The following is a 22217-nucleotide window of genomic DNA, read 5'->3' as shown; positions in this document are numbered from 1 at the left end:
CCAGCCTAGAAGAATGACAGGTGTAAAATACTTCACAACGCTATCCTTAAAATACATAATATATGCAACAAAAGAAAATTTTAGTATTTCTATACCAAAATATTAAATTTCTATTTTTGAAAAATACTCCACCAGCTTTTTAGCTATGTACACTAAAGGAATCACTCATATATCTACACACATACCCATTGCTCTTATCTTAATGAAGGCTAAATAACTAGTATTTCATTTTTTTAATTGAAGTATTCTATCAGCTTTAAGTAATACAATAAGATAGGCTTGGTCTACAACCAGAAACTCACTCTCTCTTCACCACAATCAATATAAATTTGGCAATATAACTCTTGCTACATCTACTGTAATGTTTACGTTTGCTTTTTAAAAAGGCTTAACATTTATCTTTCAATTTTGTCAATATATATAGAGGTATATTAAAATTTTGAAACCAAGCACTTACTTTATTGCTTTGGCTGTCAGGATGAGGCGGTGAATCAAAGTTTATTATGGCATGTAGAATATCATGCGTTAGATTACTGAGATGTAATAATGGATTGGCAACTACTGTTTTGGTACTGGCTGTACAAGCAAAGAGGAGAGGCACTGAGGTTTGCTCTGACAGTGGGGTAGGAAATAGTAGTTCTGATGTTTCCTTAAACAGAGGGGGGAAAAGGTTACTGAACTATTTACAGTTTGTAATCTATCATCTAAGTAATACTGTTCTGAAGAACTTCAGAACAATAAATACTAAAAGCATAACAGAAACTTAAGAGAGTTAGAAGGGACCTGAGAAGGTCAACATTCAAGCAATCACATTTAAAAATTATGAGACAATGCCCCCTATAATAAAGAAAAACTTCACCTACATGGGATTCATGTTAAAACTATAGAGTATGAATTAGGCAGATCATAAATAGCCTGATAAAGAATTTTCCTCCAACATGTAACCCTACAAATTCATAAAAGTGAATATTCCTTAAACCAACTATAATGAAAATCAAGTTTTAATATTCAAACAAAAAATTGCAAGTTCAAAATCTGTTTCAGACATGTACTATTTTTGATAATCAGAATGACATACCTGCTGTGATTCTTGTAAAAGCAAAATCAATTCCATTCGTACAGATGCAAGACCCCCACCATGGGAGCCATGAAGTATGCAATAACTAAGAAACATTCTCAAGAGAGACTGATATTTCAAGAGCCATTGTCTTTTTTCCTGAAAGATTTCTCTCTGTTGCTTCACTTTTGTGTGGTGATAGAAATCATCAACATTCTGATTTAATCCAAATTCATCCCCACTTTCTCCAAGTGTGGACTGTACTTCTTCAGCATCTGGGCAAAAGTCACAAGTCCTCTGAAGAGCTATCACCTCTTTTTCAAGCCAGTGGTATAGCTGGTAACGCAACTTGCCACCATCTATTTCATAACCAGTAGATAAAGTACGAAGTTCTACTGTGAGAATCTTTAAACATGCTCTGAACTTTAACTGAACAGCAATTATATCTTCACCTGGATTTAAAATGTCACTTTCATCTAATGTGCTGAAAGAGTCTGTGTAATTACTTACTTCATCTAACTTTTTATCTATTTTTTTTGGTAAAGGTTTTAGTTCTTTCATTGAAATAGGAAGATCCTCATTTTCTTCATCATTATCACTGTCCCATTTTAACTCTAAAGAATCATCTCGTAATACTACACTTGGTTGGCTCCAGTCAAAAGAAAGAGTGGAGTTTGACTGCTTCTCTGAGGAACCCTCCGAAGAAGACTCAAAGCCATTCAGAAAAGACTGTGACCAATCAACAGCAGAAGACTTATCTTCCCTTGTATCCAATTTTAGCGGAGAAGCATCTTTACTTGTATCCATAAAACTAGATGCTCTACGAAGAGGTTTGGTTTTCTTAATGACTTTGGGCAACTTCAACAACACTTCCAAAGCCAACATGGGGCAGCCAGCTTTTAGGTGAGCACTAGCAGTAGTAAAAAATAATCTTCTTTCACTTAAATTAATTGTTCCTGCCAATCCACTTTTTCCTGTTAAACCCACGTGTGTATCAGATGATCCAAAATGACGCCTCAGTAAAAGAGGATGTGTTCTTAGATAATTGTAAAAATTAAAAACTGCAGGATTACAAGTTGACGCCACGACTTGATCTGAAAATAAATTCATTTTATGAGGCAAGAGAAGTTCTTGAAGAGCTATATTGGGTGTATCTTTGTATTACAGTCCATTTTCTCTACAGTGGAATCTTTATCTGCCTGGTCTTTTGACAAAATTGTATTAATAGATCACACTGATGTATTAATTGATCACACTGATGTATTAATTGTATTAATAGATCACACTTGCATATATAGTGATGCATGATATTGAACAGGCCACAAGATATTTGTTATGAAAATGCTCTGACATAATAGGAAAACAAAGGTTATACTGCTTTCCTATTGAAAAAACTTCTTCTGGTAACACTTCTAATTCTTTTTGTCACATCTCTGTAACCTTTTCTTTCCTCTGCTTTGCGAGTCCTCCTCACCCTCTCTACTTTTAATTATGACAGTGTATTAAGGCTTACTTCTTGACCTCTTTTTCCCCCCTCTATGTCCTGAATTGAAGTCATATTATCCAAATGCTTTAAATTGTATATCTCTGTGTGTAGTCTTCCATATCTCTATCTTCAGTCCTAAATTCACTTTGAATTTCTAAATTCTAAGGTCCACAGGTATATATTTTATTTCCATTTAGATGTATACAGTCTTGCCTTTGGATATTTTTATTTAGTGTGCCCTTCACACATACCATTCTTTATCTAAATAACACTGATTAACTAGTTCATTTCAACTAGCCATCATTCCAACTATGCCAAATGGCCATCTTATCACTGAAGAATTCTTGTTTTGTATTTTTTCTTTTTGAGACAGGGTTTCACTATGCAGTTCAGGTTGGCCTTGAACTCACTTTGTAGCTCAGGCTGGTCTCAAACTCACAATGCTCCTCCTCCCTCAGTCTCCCAAGTGCTGGGATTACAGGTGTGCACCAACACACCTGGCCCCACTGAAGAATTCTTGACCCAAGAATTATTGCTCAATCTAACAAGCATATAAATTCAATTTAAGATAAAAGAACTTGCTTTATATCAGTACTTTAAAACTATTTAATTACAAATGTTGATATTCTCAGTAAATTTATTTCATAAAAGGAAAATCCAAAGGTTTTCCTATTTTCAAAGGTGTTATGATTCTGAAAACAATAAGCAAGATTGAATACAAATCACTTTGTCTCCCACTACACCATAAATTCAATTTGTTTTATATTACTCTTAGCACCCACCAGTGGTTTGCACACCTACAAAATACTAGTAACACCCTTAGTCATTAGTGTGTTAGAAGTGCAGCTTACCATCATCTTCTCTCACAGGTTGCTTTATTAATGTTTCCAGAGCACCACTATAATCTTCCAAAATCCAATACGCCATACTCCGAAGAAAAGGATCATAATGTGTATTTATGCTCAATGAACTGGGTTCACTGACAGGAGAATCAATTCCCAGAACTTTTTTACATAAAATAGATTTGTATGTTGCAGATGTATCAAATTCAGACTCATAGAGTCTTGCTATTACAAGAGCCAACTGAATATCATTCAGCTTCTCAAGGCATACCTTAAAAAAATATTGTTTATAAATAAGCAGAGCCAACTTTCATTTTAGGGTAAATTCAACTCACTAACAACTATAAAAACACAGGCTTAATTTCCAAAATTACCAAAAAGGATAAAAAAACAATATATATTGCTTGCATTAATAAATCTACTTAACAACATTTGTTAATATTTCAAAGTCTACTTGCTAGTACTAAGTATATATTTGTTAATAAACTTAGGCTAATTAAAAAATACCAGATAATTCTTACCAGTGTCAATTCAAGCTATATATTTCATTTTGCTCTTGAACCTTTAGTTTTCTCTACCCACCCAGCAGATTACAATTCCCAAATAAAAGACTGTTCTGAATTAATTATATGAGACTCTGAGCAAAAGGGCAATTAAAGATAGAAATGCTACATCTTAAATGTTGACAATTTTTCAAGTTTCTTGAGAAACAGCAAAGAATTTTGTAAGGTTTATCAACTAAGACAGACATAAACACAATTCAAATTATGTCTAAATTGACCGAACAGGCCTTTTCATTTTTCTAACTGTTCATGAATATTTTTAAGGCTAAAATGTACTTAACAGCCTACCAACCAAGTAAGCATCCTGGTTTATCTTAATTTTGTTACAAAATCACTCAAGCTAAATGACAAAAACTTTAAAGCCATTATTAAATATTATTAGTTACTTTAGATTTTTAATCTGTGTTATTTCTACTGAAGTTGAAATTTATAAATTAAAAATGTAAGATGTACACTGAGATTAATTAGAAAGATGATCATGCTATTTTTTCAAAAAGTTTCATTACCTCAATTGCATCTCTGAGGCAACCAGCTAAAAGAAAGAATGCTGCAGAATGTTCAAATCTTTGTTTGCCTAGCAAAGAGAAAGCATTCTTTAAAGCTGCTTTACGCCATCTCTCCTCCTCAAAATTGTGTCCAAAAAATTGTGTCATTCTGGTGTCTTTTTGAGATCTACAAAAGAAAGTATGAGAATTTTGGAATGCAATATTTCTGTACTAGAATTAATCTTCTAAAGTTAGGACTTAGTTGGGAATAAATAGAAACATTTGCTAATTCAAAATTACTCCATCTCTTTATCTAGTAAAAAAATTAATAAACATTTACTTTTCCATTAAATCTAAGATTACTTAACAATTTTCTTTCAAATTACAAAAAAACTGCATGAGCAACACTCTGTAAAATTCTTTAAATTTATGCAAAATAATATAATTATAATATTAATGTGAAATAACTTATATTACCTTCTATGCTCCTTTACTATTTAAACATCACCAATAATCTTTCTTTCCTAACCAGCTAGGAATGACTTTGGCAATCAAAATCTAAGAACTCTGCCTTTATTGAAAACAATCCTGAAAGAACTACTCTGTTAGAAAACTGATTTGATACTAAGATTTTCTCCCAAAGGCAGCTATTCATGCAGAGTACCTAGAACTAAAATCAACATAAATGATGAACTACTTATGGTAATTATGTTCACCAAATCCTGAGAGAGAGAGAGAGAGAGAGAGAGAGAGAGAGAGAGAGACAGACAGACAGACAGACAGACAGACAGACAGACAGACAGAAAAGTTCTATGTGAATTCAGCTCAGGAATGAGGTAAGTGCCCAATGGGTGGACATTTTTGACAGCTAAGCCTGGCATAAAAGCTCTCAATATTGCTGAGGGTAGACATTTGACCTAGATACCATCAATTCATCTTCTTCCCCATTCCAAATACAAATTTCTAATGCAGTGATCTTTGTACTACGGGGGCATTTTGATAAGCTGTTAAAGTAAGCAAAAATACATTTCTGGACTGATAAACCCCAAAACAAACTAAAATGACCTCTTTAAGTTTTTCCCATAGTGAAAAACACCTAAGCTTTTCCCCATAAGAATTCATATGAATTAACATCAATACGAACAAATCTTATTTTATGCATCTACTAATGAAAAGTTTTTAACTTTGAAGCACACGTTATTTACTTACCTATATAATCCCCAAATCACAGCTTTCTTTTTCATTGCAAGGTAAAATATGGCAGCATCCAATGGATCATTCTTTCTATAAAAGGCTGCTTTGGCTACCTATAATTAGAATATATAGCAAATTTTCACAAAAATGGTTTGTAAGAAAACAAGCAATTTCCCTCCTATACAAGACACGTATTTTCTATTTAAATGTTAAATAGATTTTTTAAAAAAAGATATGCATATGAACACATGTATATACAAATAATAAAAGAAATTCATGATAGTGGTGGATACAGACTTTTAAGTAACAGGTCTACAGCTTTTTATGACAAGCTCTTCTGTACTATTCTTTTCTTTTTAACATACATGTATCTTTTTGTAAAAATCAGAAAAATACTATTAAACAAATCTGTTGATCACAAGGTTAGGAATTATATAAATTTTTAAAAATTACATTAATGTATTTTGAAATATCCTGTGAAAGTTATTCAAAATAAAAAGGAATAATTAATGGCAGAGGAGCTACAGAAGGCCATTCAAACATCCAAAATACATCAGTCCATTTTTTACACCAAACCATATACACTTACCTTTTCTATGCATTTGCGTAAGATGCGGATATTCCTGACCCACCACCCCACACCCATAGCTTTTAGTTCAGACCAAGTGGGATCATCTTTCTGCATTGCTGGCAACATATTCAGCAGTTCTTCCTCTGCTACTGAGTGAAATGCCCAAGCAAAATGACTAGTAGACAGGCCTGAGGAAATGTCAAAAATAATGATTATAAGACATATAAATATGATCATATGATTATCATAAAAGTGTGGCACATATTTATAATAAAAACATGTAAACTTTTATAAGACTTGCAGTTACACTTCATTTTTAACGAAGGGACTGATAGGAACTATGGGTTATTTTTATTCTTGGCTCTCCAAACAATTCACCACTCCAGTACACATGTATCTTACATAATTTATATAATTAATTTTTTTATACATTTATTTCAAAAGACATGTAAAAGTCTTTATGGAAAATGCTATAATGCTGCAGTATTTTTCTTCACTAGACACATTATAACCAATGACTTTTCAAAAAATGAGAAACACCTGAAGCAGTGTTCTATATTGGTATGCTTTCTCTGCAAAGCTGCTTCTCATTTTCTTTCAGTCAACATTGGTTTTATGGATTTAATTATATAGAATTAAAAAACATCAAGTAAACAATATAGCTTTTGGAACTAATAAGCATAGCATTGCAAATATTCCAGAACCAGAATGCAATAGACAAATTTCAGTTCTACCACAAACTATATAAACTTGGGCAAGTTTCTTAATACCTCAGTTTATTCATTTACAATATGAATGATGATAGAACTATCAAATTATATAGTTTACAGGATCAAATGATATAATACAGTTAAAGAATTTAGACTATAACCTGGCCTATAACTACTAATACACCATAAAATATTAATAAGATATTTTAATACTTATTTAAGCATCATTTGTATCAGCAATCTACTGGTCTGCACCTCTGGTCTTTATTGATCAGCATCTATTTTATTTCTTCACAGTATACTTTATTTAGTATTACTGAGTATAATAAACAACAAAATGTGGTTTTGACATATATGGCCTCATATTTTTAAGCTACTAAGAAATCATTTTTACTGAATAGATATTAGCACTCCTATGTTCACTATAGCACTATTCACAATAGCCAAGATGCAGAACAAACCAAATGCCCATAAGCAGATGAATGAATGGTTTATATACATAATGGAACACTAACAAGCATTTAAAAAGCAAATTCTGCAATATAACAATATGGATGAACACTGAAGACATTATGCTAAGTGAAATGAACTACACACAGAAGGACATATACTGTAAGACATCATTTGTATGAGGTATCTGAAATAGTATGCACAGAGCTAAAGAACTGAATAATAGTTATCAGGGACTGGGAAAAAAGGGAAATGTAGAGTAACTAATTAGGAGACAAGATTTGTCAAACAAAATGAATAAGCTCTAGAGATCTGCTATACAAAACTGTGCCAAGAGTGAAAAATATTTATCATTCACTTAAAAAATTTTAGGATAGATTTCATATTGTGTTCTTACTACAATTAAATTTTTTTTTCTTTTTTTTTTGCCAGAAGCATTCAGAAAAAAAAACCAGGAATAACAGAAGCAGAGACATAGAAACTAATAAAACAGCCAAAGGGAATGCCAGAAATTCAAATAGAAACTATCAATGCCTTCAACGGACTCATAAGTGGACCCAACATGGCCAAGGAAAAAATAAGCAAACCTATAAATACAGATAGCTCTCAAACAGAAATGGAAAAAATAAAATGAACAAAATCAAACCAGTACATCAAGAACTGTGGCCCAATTACAAAAGGCATAAAATAAATGGTCTACCAGAAGGAGAAAAAAGAAAAAAAAATTTCAAGTAACAATGGTTCAGAACATTTTCAAGTTAATCACAAAACAAGAAAACTCTAAGAATGCTGAACAAGATAAATTAACTGCCCGCCACCAACAAACACACCAATATATGTCACATTCAAATTACAAAAAGCAAGAACATACAGAAAACTTTTAGCCAGAACTAAAAACAAGCAAACACAACAAGAAAAATACCCTTATCCAATTAACAGTAGATTTCTCATTGAAAACAATACAAACTTCTTAAGAGAGCAGAGTGAAATATTTAAAGTGTTGAGAGGAAACCCCCACCAACTAGAATTCTATATTCACCAAAATGATTCTTCAAAGTTGAAGGAAGAGTAAAATCTTTCTCAAACATGAACTGGGGAAATCACTGCTAATAAATCTGCTCTGCAAAACGTTCTTTAAATATTCTCTTCAGATGGAAAAGGACATAGAAATTTTGTTTTACATAAAGAAAATACAGCACTGAAGGAGGAATAAGCGAACAAAATATTTTCATGTTTTTAAATTTTAATTTGATCTAACACGTAAGTTTGCCCAAAATATTGTTAAACTTTTACATGTTAAATCAGTAAAGAATAATTTGATTATGCATTGCTTATGTGTATAATATACATATATACACATGTATCCCTATGTATGCATAGATAAAAGTGAAATTAGTGGTAGCAATGATACCATAGATAAGACAAAGAAGTGAAGATTATTTTGTTATTATAAGGTACTTACACTCCCTGTGAGAAAGTACAATGTTAAAAAGTACAGTGTTACTAAAAGTGGACTTGAAAGTTATATGGAAGTCTTACTTTAAAGCATAAATGTACAATGAAAACTTCAGATCAATACTAGCAAAAGTAACAAAAAAAGATAAGTGATAAAGGGGAAAAATGAAATCATATAAATAATGCTCATTAAAACTATAATGGTAAGCCACGCATTACAGGTAGACACCTGTAATCCTAACTGCTCTGGAGGGAGAAATAGGAGGATCACAAGTTCAAGGCCAACCTGTGCAACTTAGAAAGACCATATGTCAAAATCGAAAGATAAAAAGAGCTGGGATACAGCTTAGTGGTACATTGTCCCTGAGTTCAATCCTCAGTACCACAAAACAAAATAAACATACTCATAAGATAAGACAAAAGTAGGAACAAAGACTGATGACCATAAATAGAATATTCCAAAGTAGCTCATAGAGAAGATTTTGAATTGGGGCAGTTAACACAAAAACAAAGAAATTACTTAGTCCTAGGCTGATAAATATGCCAATTACCCTGATCTGATCACTAAAGATTGCACACATGTACTGCATTAAAAGGCCACACTACAGCCCCAAACTACACATAATATGATGCTTGAATTAAACAATGAAGAAGAAAGAGTGATGCAACAATGAGCCAACAAAACTGCAAGGAATATAGCAGATTCTGTGTGAGTATTCACTTTAAATAGCTGAAGTCTAAATACATCAATTAAAAAACTGAGCTTGTCAAAATGGGACAAAAACCACACCCAGTTGTACGTTGCTGTCTATTAGAAACCTACTTTAAATGTAAGGACACATACAGACTAAAAATAAAGAGAAAATATATCATATTAACAATAATAGAGTACCAGATGAAGATGACTTGAAAGCAAGAAAAGTTATCAGGGATAAAGGAAGGCATCACATAATGATTAAAGGGATTAATTCACCAAGAGGAAAATTCCTAGCTATGTAAAATGGATTAAAGACTTAGACATAAGATCTAAAACCAGAGGCTGGGGATTTAGCTCAGTGGCAAAGCGCCTGCCTTGCAAGCGCAAGGTCATGAGTTCGGTTCCCAGTACCGGAGAAAAACCAAAAAAAAAAAAAAAAAAAAAAAGATCTAAAACCATACAACTGCTAGAAGAAAATACAGGTAAAAAACTCTGTGACAATGATCTGAATATGGCTCCAAAACCACAGGCAATTAAAACAAAAATCAGACAAATGGGAATATATTGAAACTTAAGAGCTTCTACATACCAAAAGACATAAAAAACAGTGCAGTGACAATCAACAGATTAGAAGAAAATATCTGCCATTTATACATCTCATGAGGGTTAATAGCTAAAATACAAAAGGAAAAAAAAAAACAAACCTCAATTTAAAATCAACAAATGACCTGCACAGACATTTATCTAAAGAAAGATAATATGACTGGCCAATAGATAGATTAAAAAAAAGTTGAACATCACTAAATCAAGGAGATGCAAAGTAAAACCATAATGAGAAATCACCTTGTACATGTTAGAATGGCTATTACCAAAATACAAAAAATACCAAGTGTTAGTAAACACATGGAGAAAAGAAAAATGTACAGTATTGCTGAGAATATAAATTATTTCAGGCACAAAGGAAAACTGTACAGACAGAATTAACATATAAGATTCAAGGCAGTATGTTGAAAAGATATCAGCACTCCTATGTTCAATGCAGCATTATTCACAATAACTCAGTTATGGAATCAACCTGTATCAATGGATGAATAGGATAAAGAAAATGTATATATAACAATGAAATACTGATCAGCATTTTTAAAAAAGGAAATTTTATGATGTGTAATAACGTGGATGAATCTAGAGGACATTAGATCAAACAGAAAGACAAAATGCTGCATGATTTCACTTTTATGTGGGATCTAAGACATCAGAACTCACAGGAGCAGAGAATAGAATGGCAGTTAACAGAGGTTGGGGGAGTCAGGGAGGAGGGGAGATACGGCCAAACGATAGCAAGAGAGTAAATTTCAAATGTTTTCATCAAAAAAATAAATATGGAGGGTGATGGATATGCTAACTGGCTTGAATTAACCATTCTACCTTGTATACATATTTTTAAATATCATTTTGTACACCTCATAAGTATACAAAATTGTTAATTTGCAATAAGGATTTTAAAAGAATTTCATTTTGACTTTTAAATTTTACTTTTCAAAAACTAAGTGCAAAATAGAGAAGAAAGGAAGCAGTAAGAGGAAGAAAAGAGAGAAAAAGACACAGAGACCAATGAGTATGGGTCAACCTGCAATCCCAAAAGCAGTGTCTAAACTTAGAGATACAGTAACACTGGAAACCAGTTCTCTCTCTTTTCAAGTTCCTGGGGATTAGAGCCGTAAATATGTTTTAAGTTAATTTAAATGAGATTTCTGTTGTTTTTAACTGTGAGTTCTAACAGTATGTAAGAATATCTTAAATACACTAATTTTATTAAACTAATATCTTACCTTCACACTAATTTTATCAGTTGGAGGGATAGATGAATTTTTATTTTAAAATATTTAAATTTGTGGGTTTTAAAAAAAATATTTAAATTTGAATATGTATTTTTTTACAAAAGTATTAATTTTGTGGAGGAGACCTGAATTTAGATAAATATCAAAAACTACCTAAAGAAGAAATTAGAAACAATACTAATTTACTACTAATATATCATGCTTAAAAGAATACCTAACTGCCAAATATCTATTTCTTCACTAACTCTTTTCATCTGTCATTTAAAATTCCAATGTCAAAGAAGATTAAGAAGAAATAAATATTTTAAAAATAAAGGAAACTATAAATGTTTCAAATTCATCATCACTATCATGGGTGTGCAAAAATTAAGTTTACTTCCCTAGACAGATTACTATCAAAATTACCTTGGTGAAGCAGTTGAGCTCTATAGCCAGGAAGGGAAGTTGTAAGGAAGGTATGCAGTCGAACAGCCAGAAGAAATTTTAACCCACATTCATCAAGAGTTTCCCCACCTAAAACCAAAGGCAAAAAAGTATTCTTATAATTTGTAAAACACCACTTTCTAAATAAAGATTTTTTTATTTGTAAAATACCATTTTCTAAATATAACACAACAAAGTTCTAACAATTAACATATGTCACAGTATCAAATATAGGAACAAAACATTCTTAAACTAACCAAAAAAAAATGCAAAATAGTTTTAACATTCTAAAATAGTTTCTAGTATTTTTTCTATGCATTGTTACATTACAGAAAAAAGTAATATAAGTACTTTAATTGGAAAAGTAAAAAAGCATCTGATCCGAACCTTATCTAAAATTTAACTGAATTTTTAAATACTTAGTCCTTTTTGTGGCATATTTTATAGTTGATTCATAATATATACAGATTCAAATCGTATGTCCACCACAATAATTTGCTGCTAACATTGGGAGAAAATGTTATACAGTAAACAGGGCCTTATTTTTCACTTCAAACAATTAAAAACAAAAATCTATAACACATTCTTATCAAAAATTAATTATCTATTAGTAATCGTCAGTATTTACTAAGAAAATTGTCAACTTTTTCTTAATATACTTTTATCTCAAATTTACTCATTTTCCTTAGTTCATAGGATGCATTCTACTATGGATACACAATTAGGATTATTTTAGTATAATTATCTTTTTCCTTTGGATGTGCTAACTGAATGTTCATTCAATTAACATTCAATTAACATTCAATTAACACATCCAAAGGAAAAAGTTTAGTGTATATACACACACACACACACACACAAAAAAAAAAACAAACTGTATTACTGTTGCCAGCTTTGTCCCTGGAAAGAATGCACTGGCACTGTGTAAGTAAATTTTTCACTTCATATTCATAATAGGGTTGTGTCATTATTTGAAGTTTAACGAGAATTCCCCATTCAAATTTGTTCACAACTCAGGAGACTGCAAAATAATGCTCTCTAGGTGAGGAAAAGATCTAATATTATTGTGCTAATGCTTGTATTTCTTATTCAACATAGGAGTATATACCAATAAATTTTTTAAAAACAGTATTTTTAAAACATAACTTTAATAGCACATTATTACAGCATGAGAAAAACAAGAAACTATCTTATTTTCTGCTGCCTAAATATTTAATAAAACACAGTACAAATGTCTGGCATAATGAGTATGTGCAGTTTCTCACAGTACTATGATTTATGGGATATACACTACTATTGGAGTTAAACCTGCTGTGAAGGTAGCAGTGAGTTTTCAAAATTTCATAGCACCCTTTTTATGAAAAATTAAATTAAATCTTTTCTATAAAAATAAGTAAAACTATTATCAGTTTTTACCTCAATCCTGTACGGAGTTCAGTCTTACCTTGGCTTCTGTCTCTGCTTTCTCCAATATCAGTGCTCGTAGTTGCAATTGTATCTGCCAACGCCATCAAAGACATCTGTTCCATCCGACTGAGCCCTGGTAAACTAGAATGAAGTAAGTGACCAGAAAGAACTTGAGCATGTTCAGGTCCAAAGTAAGTTGGACTGTACTGTGAAAGATCAATAACTTTAGGCTTTGTATTTTCTTCATCTGTCTCTAATACTTCAACATCAGGGATCAGAGTTGAAGTCTGAAAAAGCTCATCATAACTCTCTTTTGACAATAGGTTTGATTTATTTAGAGAACTGTCATTACTGGATTTCTCCAAAGATGAGTAATAGCTATCATCATCTGCTGCAAGTAAGGCATATAAAGGAAGTGGAGGAACGGAATCTATTTCTGTGTAATCTGTATTTTCAGCTTTGTTGAATGCCTGGGGATCCCTGGTAGTGCTTCCACTAGCACTGATGGTGAGAGACCTCAGGCGGCGTTCATGATTGGATTCAGCATCGTTCAAAGCCACAATTTCCCCAGCAATGCACTTGACAAGATGTGACAAGATGGCCTTTGCTCTCCGAACTTTGCCAAGATCCATGAGTTCCAAAAGCTGCAAGGGATGGTACTGAGGTAAAGTTGGGGAAAGTACATGAGCTGCTTCAAAAAGACCTGAATCTTTCATATCCACCAAAGGATCAAATGCAGTTTTCTTTCCACAGATTTTCTGTGCAAGACTAGTCATGGATCGAGTCAGAGTTTTTTTTGGAGGATGTAACCCAGAACTTGATGAGTTACTCTGTTTTATTAAACTTAGTATAGAAGGAGTGCTTCCATTGTATGAATCTGTTGTAACAAGTTCCTGTTTTGAAGGTGGCTGCCATTGGGAATACACATGCATTTCACAATCCATTCCTACCACAAGGATGCCATCCCGGACCCATGATAAAGAAACAGGAAAAGGTGGAGAGCCTTCGACAGAAGAAACCAAGTCCACACTTCGTAATAACACAAACTTAGAATGAGGCACAACTTTAGTACTGTCCCAGAGAGGAAATGCCAGGCTTTCCTTAGTAGTGTCTTCTTGTACCTTGCCAGACAGTGGTCCATACATAAAAAGTTTTGACCCAATTCCTACTGTCAGAATATGAGACCCATCTTCTCTAGACATCCAGTCTAAGTGAACTAAATGTTTTGTGTTGGATGTAATACTTTCTTTGTTAAACAGATATGCCTCTTGTTTATTATAGGCCACTAAATTGCTATCAATACTAATGCCAGAATCCAAAACTGTGCTTAACTCATCTAAATGAATTGTTTGCTCAAGAACCCAACATGAACCTCCTGTAGACTCACATTCAAAAATACTTACATGCATCACAAAGTCCTGAGAAGATCTACTACTAAATGCAGTCTGCTTATAAGCTACAGCTAAACGATTTGTATGTGCACAACTAACTTCTACTGGCCTACCAGGTATGGTTATACTACTATTGCTCTGGAGTCCATCTTCAATAAGCAATGGCCATTCTTCCCAAATGTATGCAAGATCCATTTTTGCACTCTGTGATGTGGTAGATTCTCCACCTGTTACTCTGCATCTCCAAAATCTTACTTTTTCATCAGAGCATGAAGTTGCCAATAAATAAGGAGCACTGCACACAGGATATATGGAAGAAGAACTCAGATGTCCTAAAAGGAAAATAATCCATTCACAAAATGTCGAGTTTGCTTAATTACTTGTTTTTTATTAATGTATTAAAGATTTTAGTCCTTTTGTATTAACTTCTGGTAAGAATACGACAATCTGTATTTAGCTGAAGGATCAACAAGAACTATAAAAGGCTCTTAATGATACCAAAAAGGTATATAAAAAGAAAGTATCAAAAACCTAGCTGAAAGGATGCTCACAAAATTTACTTCAATTCCTGAATTTTATAGATAAAGACCCTTGACCATTATGTACCTTGTACCTAAATCAAACAACTACACTTAGGCAGAATGAAAACCTGAATTCTTATCCTGTTTCTGAAGCCAGTATTCATATCACAATTCTGCTAATTTTATACATTATAAATCTAGTTTTAAAGGTATCAATACATTTTAAATAATTAGTCAATATGCTGTGGCTTCTTTTTCACAGTTTTCAATAAAATGTGAATGGCCCACACTTTCCTAATTTTTAAATAGTCACTGTACAGGGTGCTTCATGATTGAGGTATTGTTAATATAACTGACGCTAAGAATATTCCTAAGTGGAACTTAACATTTGCTCACATTTAAATAATCATGTAATATTAGTTTTCTAAATCAGGGATCACCAAACTTAAAGGGCCAAATAGTAATAGACTATTTTAGGCTTTACCAACTATAGGGTCTCTGTTGCAACTACTCAACTCTACAGAACAAAAGCACCTATATACAATAGTAAACAAAGAAGTAAGACTGTGTTCCATTCAAACATTTACAACTAGTGGGTGATCTATAGTTTGTTGGCTGCTGCCTAAATGATTATATATAAACTATTAATTACAAAATGAACATATTATATAGGACATTTTATCACATTTTAAAAGTAAATTTCACTGTAATTATTATACGTTTCTTTTTTACAGCATTCAAGGAATACAGCAATATTACAAAATGATAAAAGTGATACATCCCACATCTGTCAGGATTAAACTCAACAGAATAAAGCTCTTACCCATTCTAACAATGTTCCCTAAAAAATAAAAAAGAAATAGAAAAACATCTTTCACCATATGCTATACTTTTTGTCAAACAAATTTCTCTTCACTTAGGACTTCTTTCAAAGAACTTAGGCCAAAGTTAAATAGTAAGAGTTATCTTGATAAATGTCTTTGATTTTTCTGTACTTGCTGTATTATTTTGAGTTCAGTAATGAAGACTGTACTGTTCTGGCTAATAATAACAGCTCTTCAAATTCTGTCAATGTAAAACTCATTCTTTTGCAAACTTTAATTTTCCTGACACTGGAAGTTTAAAAATTAAACTATACAAAGAGGCAGAATATAAACATTAGAACAGGATTAATACCCCCAACTCCTATAAACCTCACAATTCTGAAAAGTAAGTACTTGATAACAACACAGGAAACTGAAAAGCAAAGTAACTAATCAAAATAAATGACAAGTAATAAAAAAAAACCACTTTTGATCATGAAAATGAAAGAGTGAGTGATAACAAGATAGATGTACTGGTATTCTCAATACCCTAGAATAGTAGTTCTTGATCTTTCATGCACATGAGAGTCACTTGGAATACTTGTTAGAATGTAGCACCGTTGCCAGGCTCATGCCTGTAATCCCAGTACTCAGGAAGGTCAGGGAGGATTGCCCAAAGTTCAAGGCCATCCTGGGCTACACAGTGAGTTCAAGGACAGCTTGGACTACATATCTACGTCCTGTCTCAAATAAACAAACAAACAAACAAACAAACAAACAAAGCGAGTGCTGCCCTCTACTCTGGACTTACAACAAAAAGCCACACTTTGACAATTACAATGAAAGGACTGAGCAATTTATGAACAGATACAAAAAAATTTCTGTCTTGGTATTCCTGGTATGCAGAGGAGAATCACCTGGAAGGCTTATGAGAGCAGATTACTATTCCAGGGTCAGTGAATCAGTAACTGGGGTATAACCAAGAGTTTTTATTTCAAGAGAGTTTATGGGACATTGACATTACTGATCTGGAAATCACATTCTGAAAACTTGCCTGAAAATAAGGATGATAAATATAGAGCAGGAACCACACATTTATTCTTTTTTAGTATGGTTCCAGGCAACACTACCACTGTTATCAAAGTTGCCAAATAAGGTTCAACCTAGCTACAATTTCTACTCTAGAAACTTTTCCTTTTCCCAGAACTTTTTCTTAAGCAATTAGTATTAAGAATATAGTGCTTGCCTTGGCAGCACTATACTTTTTTTTTTTTTAATTTTAAAAATAAAAGTAGGAAAACATTAACAGACAGACAACATTTTACAAAATAGCAAAAGAACAGTATAGACAATACGGAGTTACAAACAAAGTGGTAGGAAATTAACAATGCTTGTTGTATTACATATTGATATCTTCAAAGTGGTTTCTCATGAAAACAGATAGAGAATTGCAATACTGATCAACCAAGGACTCACTGACAGTTTCTTTCAGCAAAGAAATAGAAGACAGTAGAACAACCATGTTAACTATCCTGTATATACATACATAAAAAATTTCTCTTTTTTTCCCTTCTCTTTTCCCGCATCCCAATTGCCCTTTACCCTTGAGTGCTTTCCTATCATTTCACAATGTCTATCACACCTCCTAGTTTAAATTAACTCTTTCAGGTTTTATACTAGTGAAACAATGCGGTGCTTGCACATGTATGTTTAATGTATTTCACTTATGAGTATGGTCTCTAGTTGTGACCATTTACCTATAAAAGCCTCGAATTTATCTTTCTTTACAGCTGAGAAATTTCCATTATATAAAAGTACCACAATTTTCTCATCCAATCCTCGGTGGATGGACATTTGGGTTGCTTCCACAATTTAGCAATTACAAATTGGGCAGCACATATACTAAAAACAAAGTATTAAGACTAGAGCTGACCCAGAAATATCAGAGTAACCTGAAAGCATAAATCAGAAATTTAAGTCTTCAATTTGGGATAATTCAATATAATTATTTCCATTTCTGCTTCTATATAAATTTATAGGTAGTTCTAACACCTATTTTTAAAATATCTAGTAAGCACTGATAGGTTAAAATTCTCTTTCCGTAAAATTTACAAACCTGCTGATGGCTTAACACTTATTATCTCAACTCCTTCTGGCAAATGCAGCTCTTGGCTATATACCATTTCTGAAAACAGACACAATTTGCTGGTACTCTGAAGATTGGCTCTGCAAGCCTGATACTTCTGTGAAAAAGGAGACAGAATCTTCTCTGGAGAAGAAGAATAATGTTCTTCTGGTTGTCCAGCTGCTTCAGATATTTTGGGATCCATTTTTTCATCTAGAAAACATTAAGAAAATCAAAAACTAAGAAGTGACTCTATAAATATTACAACTACTACATTTTAGAAATCCAAAACTACCTTATAAAAGATGCAATGGCAATGTAGTAATATTCTTTAAAGCAAGAAAATGAATCATTTTGCATTAACTGAATAAAATAATTATTACCACTATATAAGAACAGCTTTAAGAATATGCCCTGAATTCTGCAATCCTATATACTTGTTGATATTAGGCCTACTTAAAAATTACAAAAAATAAATAAATAAAACAAAATAATAATAAGATGACAACTCACCCAGTGATACAGGAATTGATTTTAAATGTAAATTCCACATGTGTAACAGTGAACGATTGTCCTGAGTGCACTCTATTACAACTAAGTAGAACTTTTCTGAAAATCCATTAAGTGAGCTACCTGTTGATATTAGTGATATTTTTGATTGTTAACATGGATAAGTACAACAACTTACTAAATATACCAAGTTAAATAACTGAACTTTTAAAAGAAGGAGTATTTAAAGTTTTTATCTAGGGTTCCAAATGCAAAGTGCTGTTATAGTATGTACTCAACTTTTTTAGCACATAAATTTATAACTTAAAATTTTAACAATGATATGCAACCCATGCTTAGATTTTATTCTTGAACTGACAAATTGAAGAAGTCATAAATTACAGTCATCATAATCAAACTGGTTATGTAGAACAGATCATCCATCTTTAGTGGGAAATTTCTGAACAGAAACTATGTGATATATACTTCAAGTCAATAATGATAACTATCATGTTGCCAAAATCTTTCAAACTAAGTTCTAAATGAAATGACCTATACATGATATAATGACCAAAATGTAATTCTTCATAATCCAACATATTAGTCAAGAAAATTTGTCTTAGTCCACACTACATGGCTTAAAGAGCACCCAAGATGCTAAAAACAAGTAAATGAATCTAAAAATCACTGGTTTATTACTGCCTTTTTACAAAAGATTGCCATCCAAATTTTCATTATAAACTATTCTTCATTATACCAAATTATGTATAAATTATAAATTATGTATAAAAATTATGTACAAATGTACGATATATAAAATGTAAATAGACATTACATTAAAATATATAAATCACAGATTACATAAAAAGCAGAAAGCAACTATTATTAGGGCTTTTTTTGAAGGAAAGTTTTCCTGTTTTAAATTTGCACAGGAAAAATATTTTCAAAGGAACATGAGAAAGATAACTATAACTTGAAAGAATCAATGACTGGGATCTCATCCTATGAAAAGTTTTTGCACATCAAAAGAAATCACCAAAAGAGTGAAAAGAAAATCCACAGAGTGGGAAAAAATTTTTAGCCAACTGTTCCTCAGACAAAGGACTTCTATCTAGAATATATAAAGAACTAAAAAAAAATCAGCCCCCAAAATGCAAAGACCCAATACAAAAATGGGCATCTAAGATGAATATGCTCTTCTCAGATGAAGAAATACAACAAATATTCAATTACATGGCAAATAAATATATGAAAAGCTATTCAACATCATTGGTCATTCAAGAAATGCAAATAAAAACAACACTGAGATTCCATGTCACCCCAGAAAGAATCAACCAATGTCACCCCATCAAGAAATCAACCAATAACAAAAACTGGTGGGGTTGCAGGGGAAAAAGGAACCCTTCTCCACTGTTGGTAGTAGTGTAGACTGGTACAACTACTATGGAAATCAGTGTGAAGATTCCACAAAAAACTAGGATTAGAGGTCCCATTCAACCTAGCTATTCCCTTTCTGGGTATTTTCCCAGAAGAATTAAAACCATCATATCACAGTGATATCTGTGCACCCATGTTTTTAGCAGAACAATTTGTAATAGCTAAATCTTGGAAACAACCCAAAAGTGGGCATTGCTCAACCGAAGAATGGATAAAAAAGTTGTGGCATTTTTATACAATGGAGTACTACTCAGCTACAAAAAAGGATAAACTCAAGGCTTTTATAGGTAAATGGATGCAACTCGAGACCATATTCATAAGTGAAATAAATAAGACTCCTACGTGTAAACATTGTATTGCTTCCTAGTGTAAGAAACCAAAAGAGTAAATAAAATCCAAATGGTACAACAGATATTGTGAAAGGGAAACAAACTGCTCAAAAGGAAAGAACAACTGGGATGGGGAAAAGGAGAAAAAAGGAAGGGAAAACAAACAAACAAACAAAATATATATACAGATATATATATACAAGATTACTAAGACAATTATACGACTAATTTCTATTAATTCATTAAAAAGAACCACTTGTGCTTATATTGTTTAATTTTTCATGCCTCTATCTTGTAATGTGAGCACCTACTTTGGAGATAACAATATGCAATATATTAACCATTGTTAATCTCCTATTATTGTGTTTTGAAATTTCGTATCATTGTTTTTATTATTTTTTTCTCTTAAAAGATGATAACAATAAATGAAAAAATAACTTTGATAATATGGCCTTAATGAATCACGCATTTAAATTATAAGAATTAAGAGGAAGGAAAGGACAAGGAATTACAGTAAAAGAAAAAAGGGCAAATCAGTCCTATTTCTGATCATTTGACTAATAACAACAATGGTCCCATTAATAATAATATCTGAAATATACTTTTCTTCCTCACCATAGAGCCAAACAAGGTAATTACATAACTCCTTGTTTTTTTTTTTCTGGGAAACTTAATAGTTTCTGAGCAAAAGTCATTTGGAATTTTCTCAATATTTTACGAAAAATTAGAAAATTATTAAAAAGAAAAAAATTTTAAAAACAATCCTAGAAAAGGAAATATTAGAAAGATGAACTCAGAAATATTCAACCTGTTATGGTTTGTGTCTGGATGTCCCCCAAAAGCCTAATGCAATCACAGGGTAGGCTTCTACAGTTTATACTTGATTCATGGTCCAATGTTGGGATTATGGGTGTGAGTGCTACACCAGCCCTGGGGCAGATAGTTTGCATACAATGTAAGGGAGCGAAAGAGGCTGCTTGCTGCCACTCCTCCCTTTTTGCTCTTATGTTTTTGCTGTGTTCTGCCACCATGAACTGTTGCCCTCTGCCATGTGCCACTCTGCCTTGGAGCCAGCCGAGTATGGACTGAAACCTCCACAAACTGTGAGCTAAATAAACCTTTCCTTTGTTAATTCTGGGTGTCAGATATTTTGTGTCAGTAATGAGAGAAAAGTAACCAAGACACAACCAAAAGCAAAAAGATTTTCTCTAAAATTTTTAATTTAAAATTTGAATTAACATTAATATTTAATATTTCAATGCAAAAAAACATTTTTACTTATGTAAGTAATCCTCTATACTATAGCTGACATCTTTATTATCCATTTTTAGCATAGTTCTATTGTAGTCAGAATTACAAAAAGCACATGAATGAAATATATATGCACAATTTATGAAATCCCAGAGAAAGTGACAGAAGGCTAAGTGAAAGCAATGATAAGAAATTGGATTCTCAACATAAAAGTAAAAAACTCTAAAGAATACTCAAAAGGGAAGAAAATTTGAAAAGGTAAAAAAAAAAAAAAATTTACAAGAAAAGAACAAAGCTGGAACAAAATAAGATGTAGATAATATTATCTGAGACTTGGTAACTGACATACTGCATAGCTGCTTTATAGTATTTTAGTTTTCAGGAAAGTTAGTTCTGAGTTTGGTTTGAGAATGATAACCAAGAGATTTTAATTCTACTTTATTTCATACAAATTAACAGTTAAAGTTGAGTAGTAGAGCTCAATAAAAAATTTAAACTTTTATTATAAAAGCTTTAAGCTTTTTGGTTTATAAATTAAGGGCTTTATAACTTGGTATTTTAAGCTATTTCTTGAAATGAGTTTTTAAATGGCCAAGGGTCCACGTTATCCAAATCAACAAGGTAGGAACCCACCCATGAAAACAGTGTTTACACACTGATGATAAAACATTTCTGTTGTTTTTCAAAAACATG

At 32.2% G+C, this 22217-nt stretch overlaps 1 protein-coding gene across 3 annotated transcripts in view; it reads right to left on the bottom strand.

The window, feature by feature from the left end:
* Positions 1-22217, bottom strand: part of Dmxl1 (Dmx-like 1) — a 145282-nt gene that overhangs the window by 90222 nt on the left and 32843 nt on the right. For all 3 annotated transcript variants that reach the window (XM_013506996.1, XM_005376544.1, XM_013507007.1), the window contains exons 15-24: positions 18532-18651; positions 18010-18231; positions 13216-14901; positions 11754-11861; positions 6217-6386; positions 5643-5740; positions 4455-4620; positions 3395-3656; positions 1079-2151; positions 458-649 (exon numbers count right to left, since the gene is read on the bottom strand). In XM_013506996.1, coding sequence (XP_013362450.1) covers positions 458-649; positions 1079-2151; positions 3395-3656; positions 4455-4620; positions 5643-5740; positions 6217-6386; positions 11754-11861; positions 13216-14901; positions 18010-18231; positions 18532-18651 — 4097 coding nt within the window. The remainder of the gene's footprint in view (positions 1-457; positions 650-1078; positions 2152-3394; positions 3657-4454; positions 4621-5642; positions 5741-6216; positions 6387-11753; positions 11862-13215; positions 14902-18009; positions 18232-18531; positions 18652-22217) is intronic.

This window comes from Chinchilla lanigera, unplaced genomic scaffold (genome assembly GCF_000276665.1).
Source record: "Chinchilla lanigera isolate Chin_1 unplaced genomic scaffold, ChiLan1.0 scaffold00007, whole genome shotgun sequence".
NCBI lineage: Eukaryota > Metazoa > Chordata > Mammalia > Rodentia > Chinchillidae > Chinchilla > Chinchilla lanigera.
Note: the sequence above shows the minus strand (reverse complement) of the source record. Positions and strands in the feature narration are given on the sequence as shown.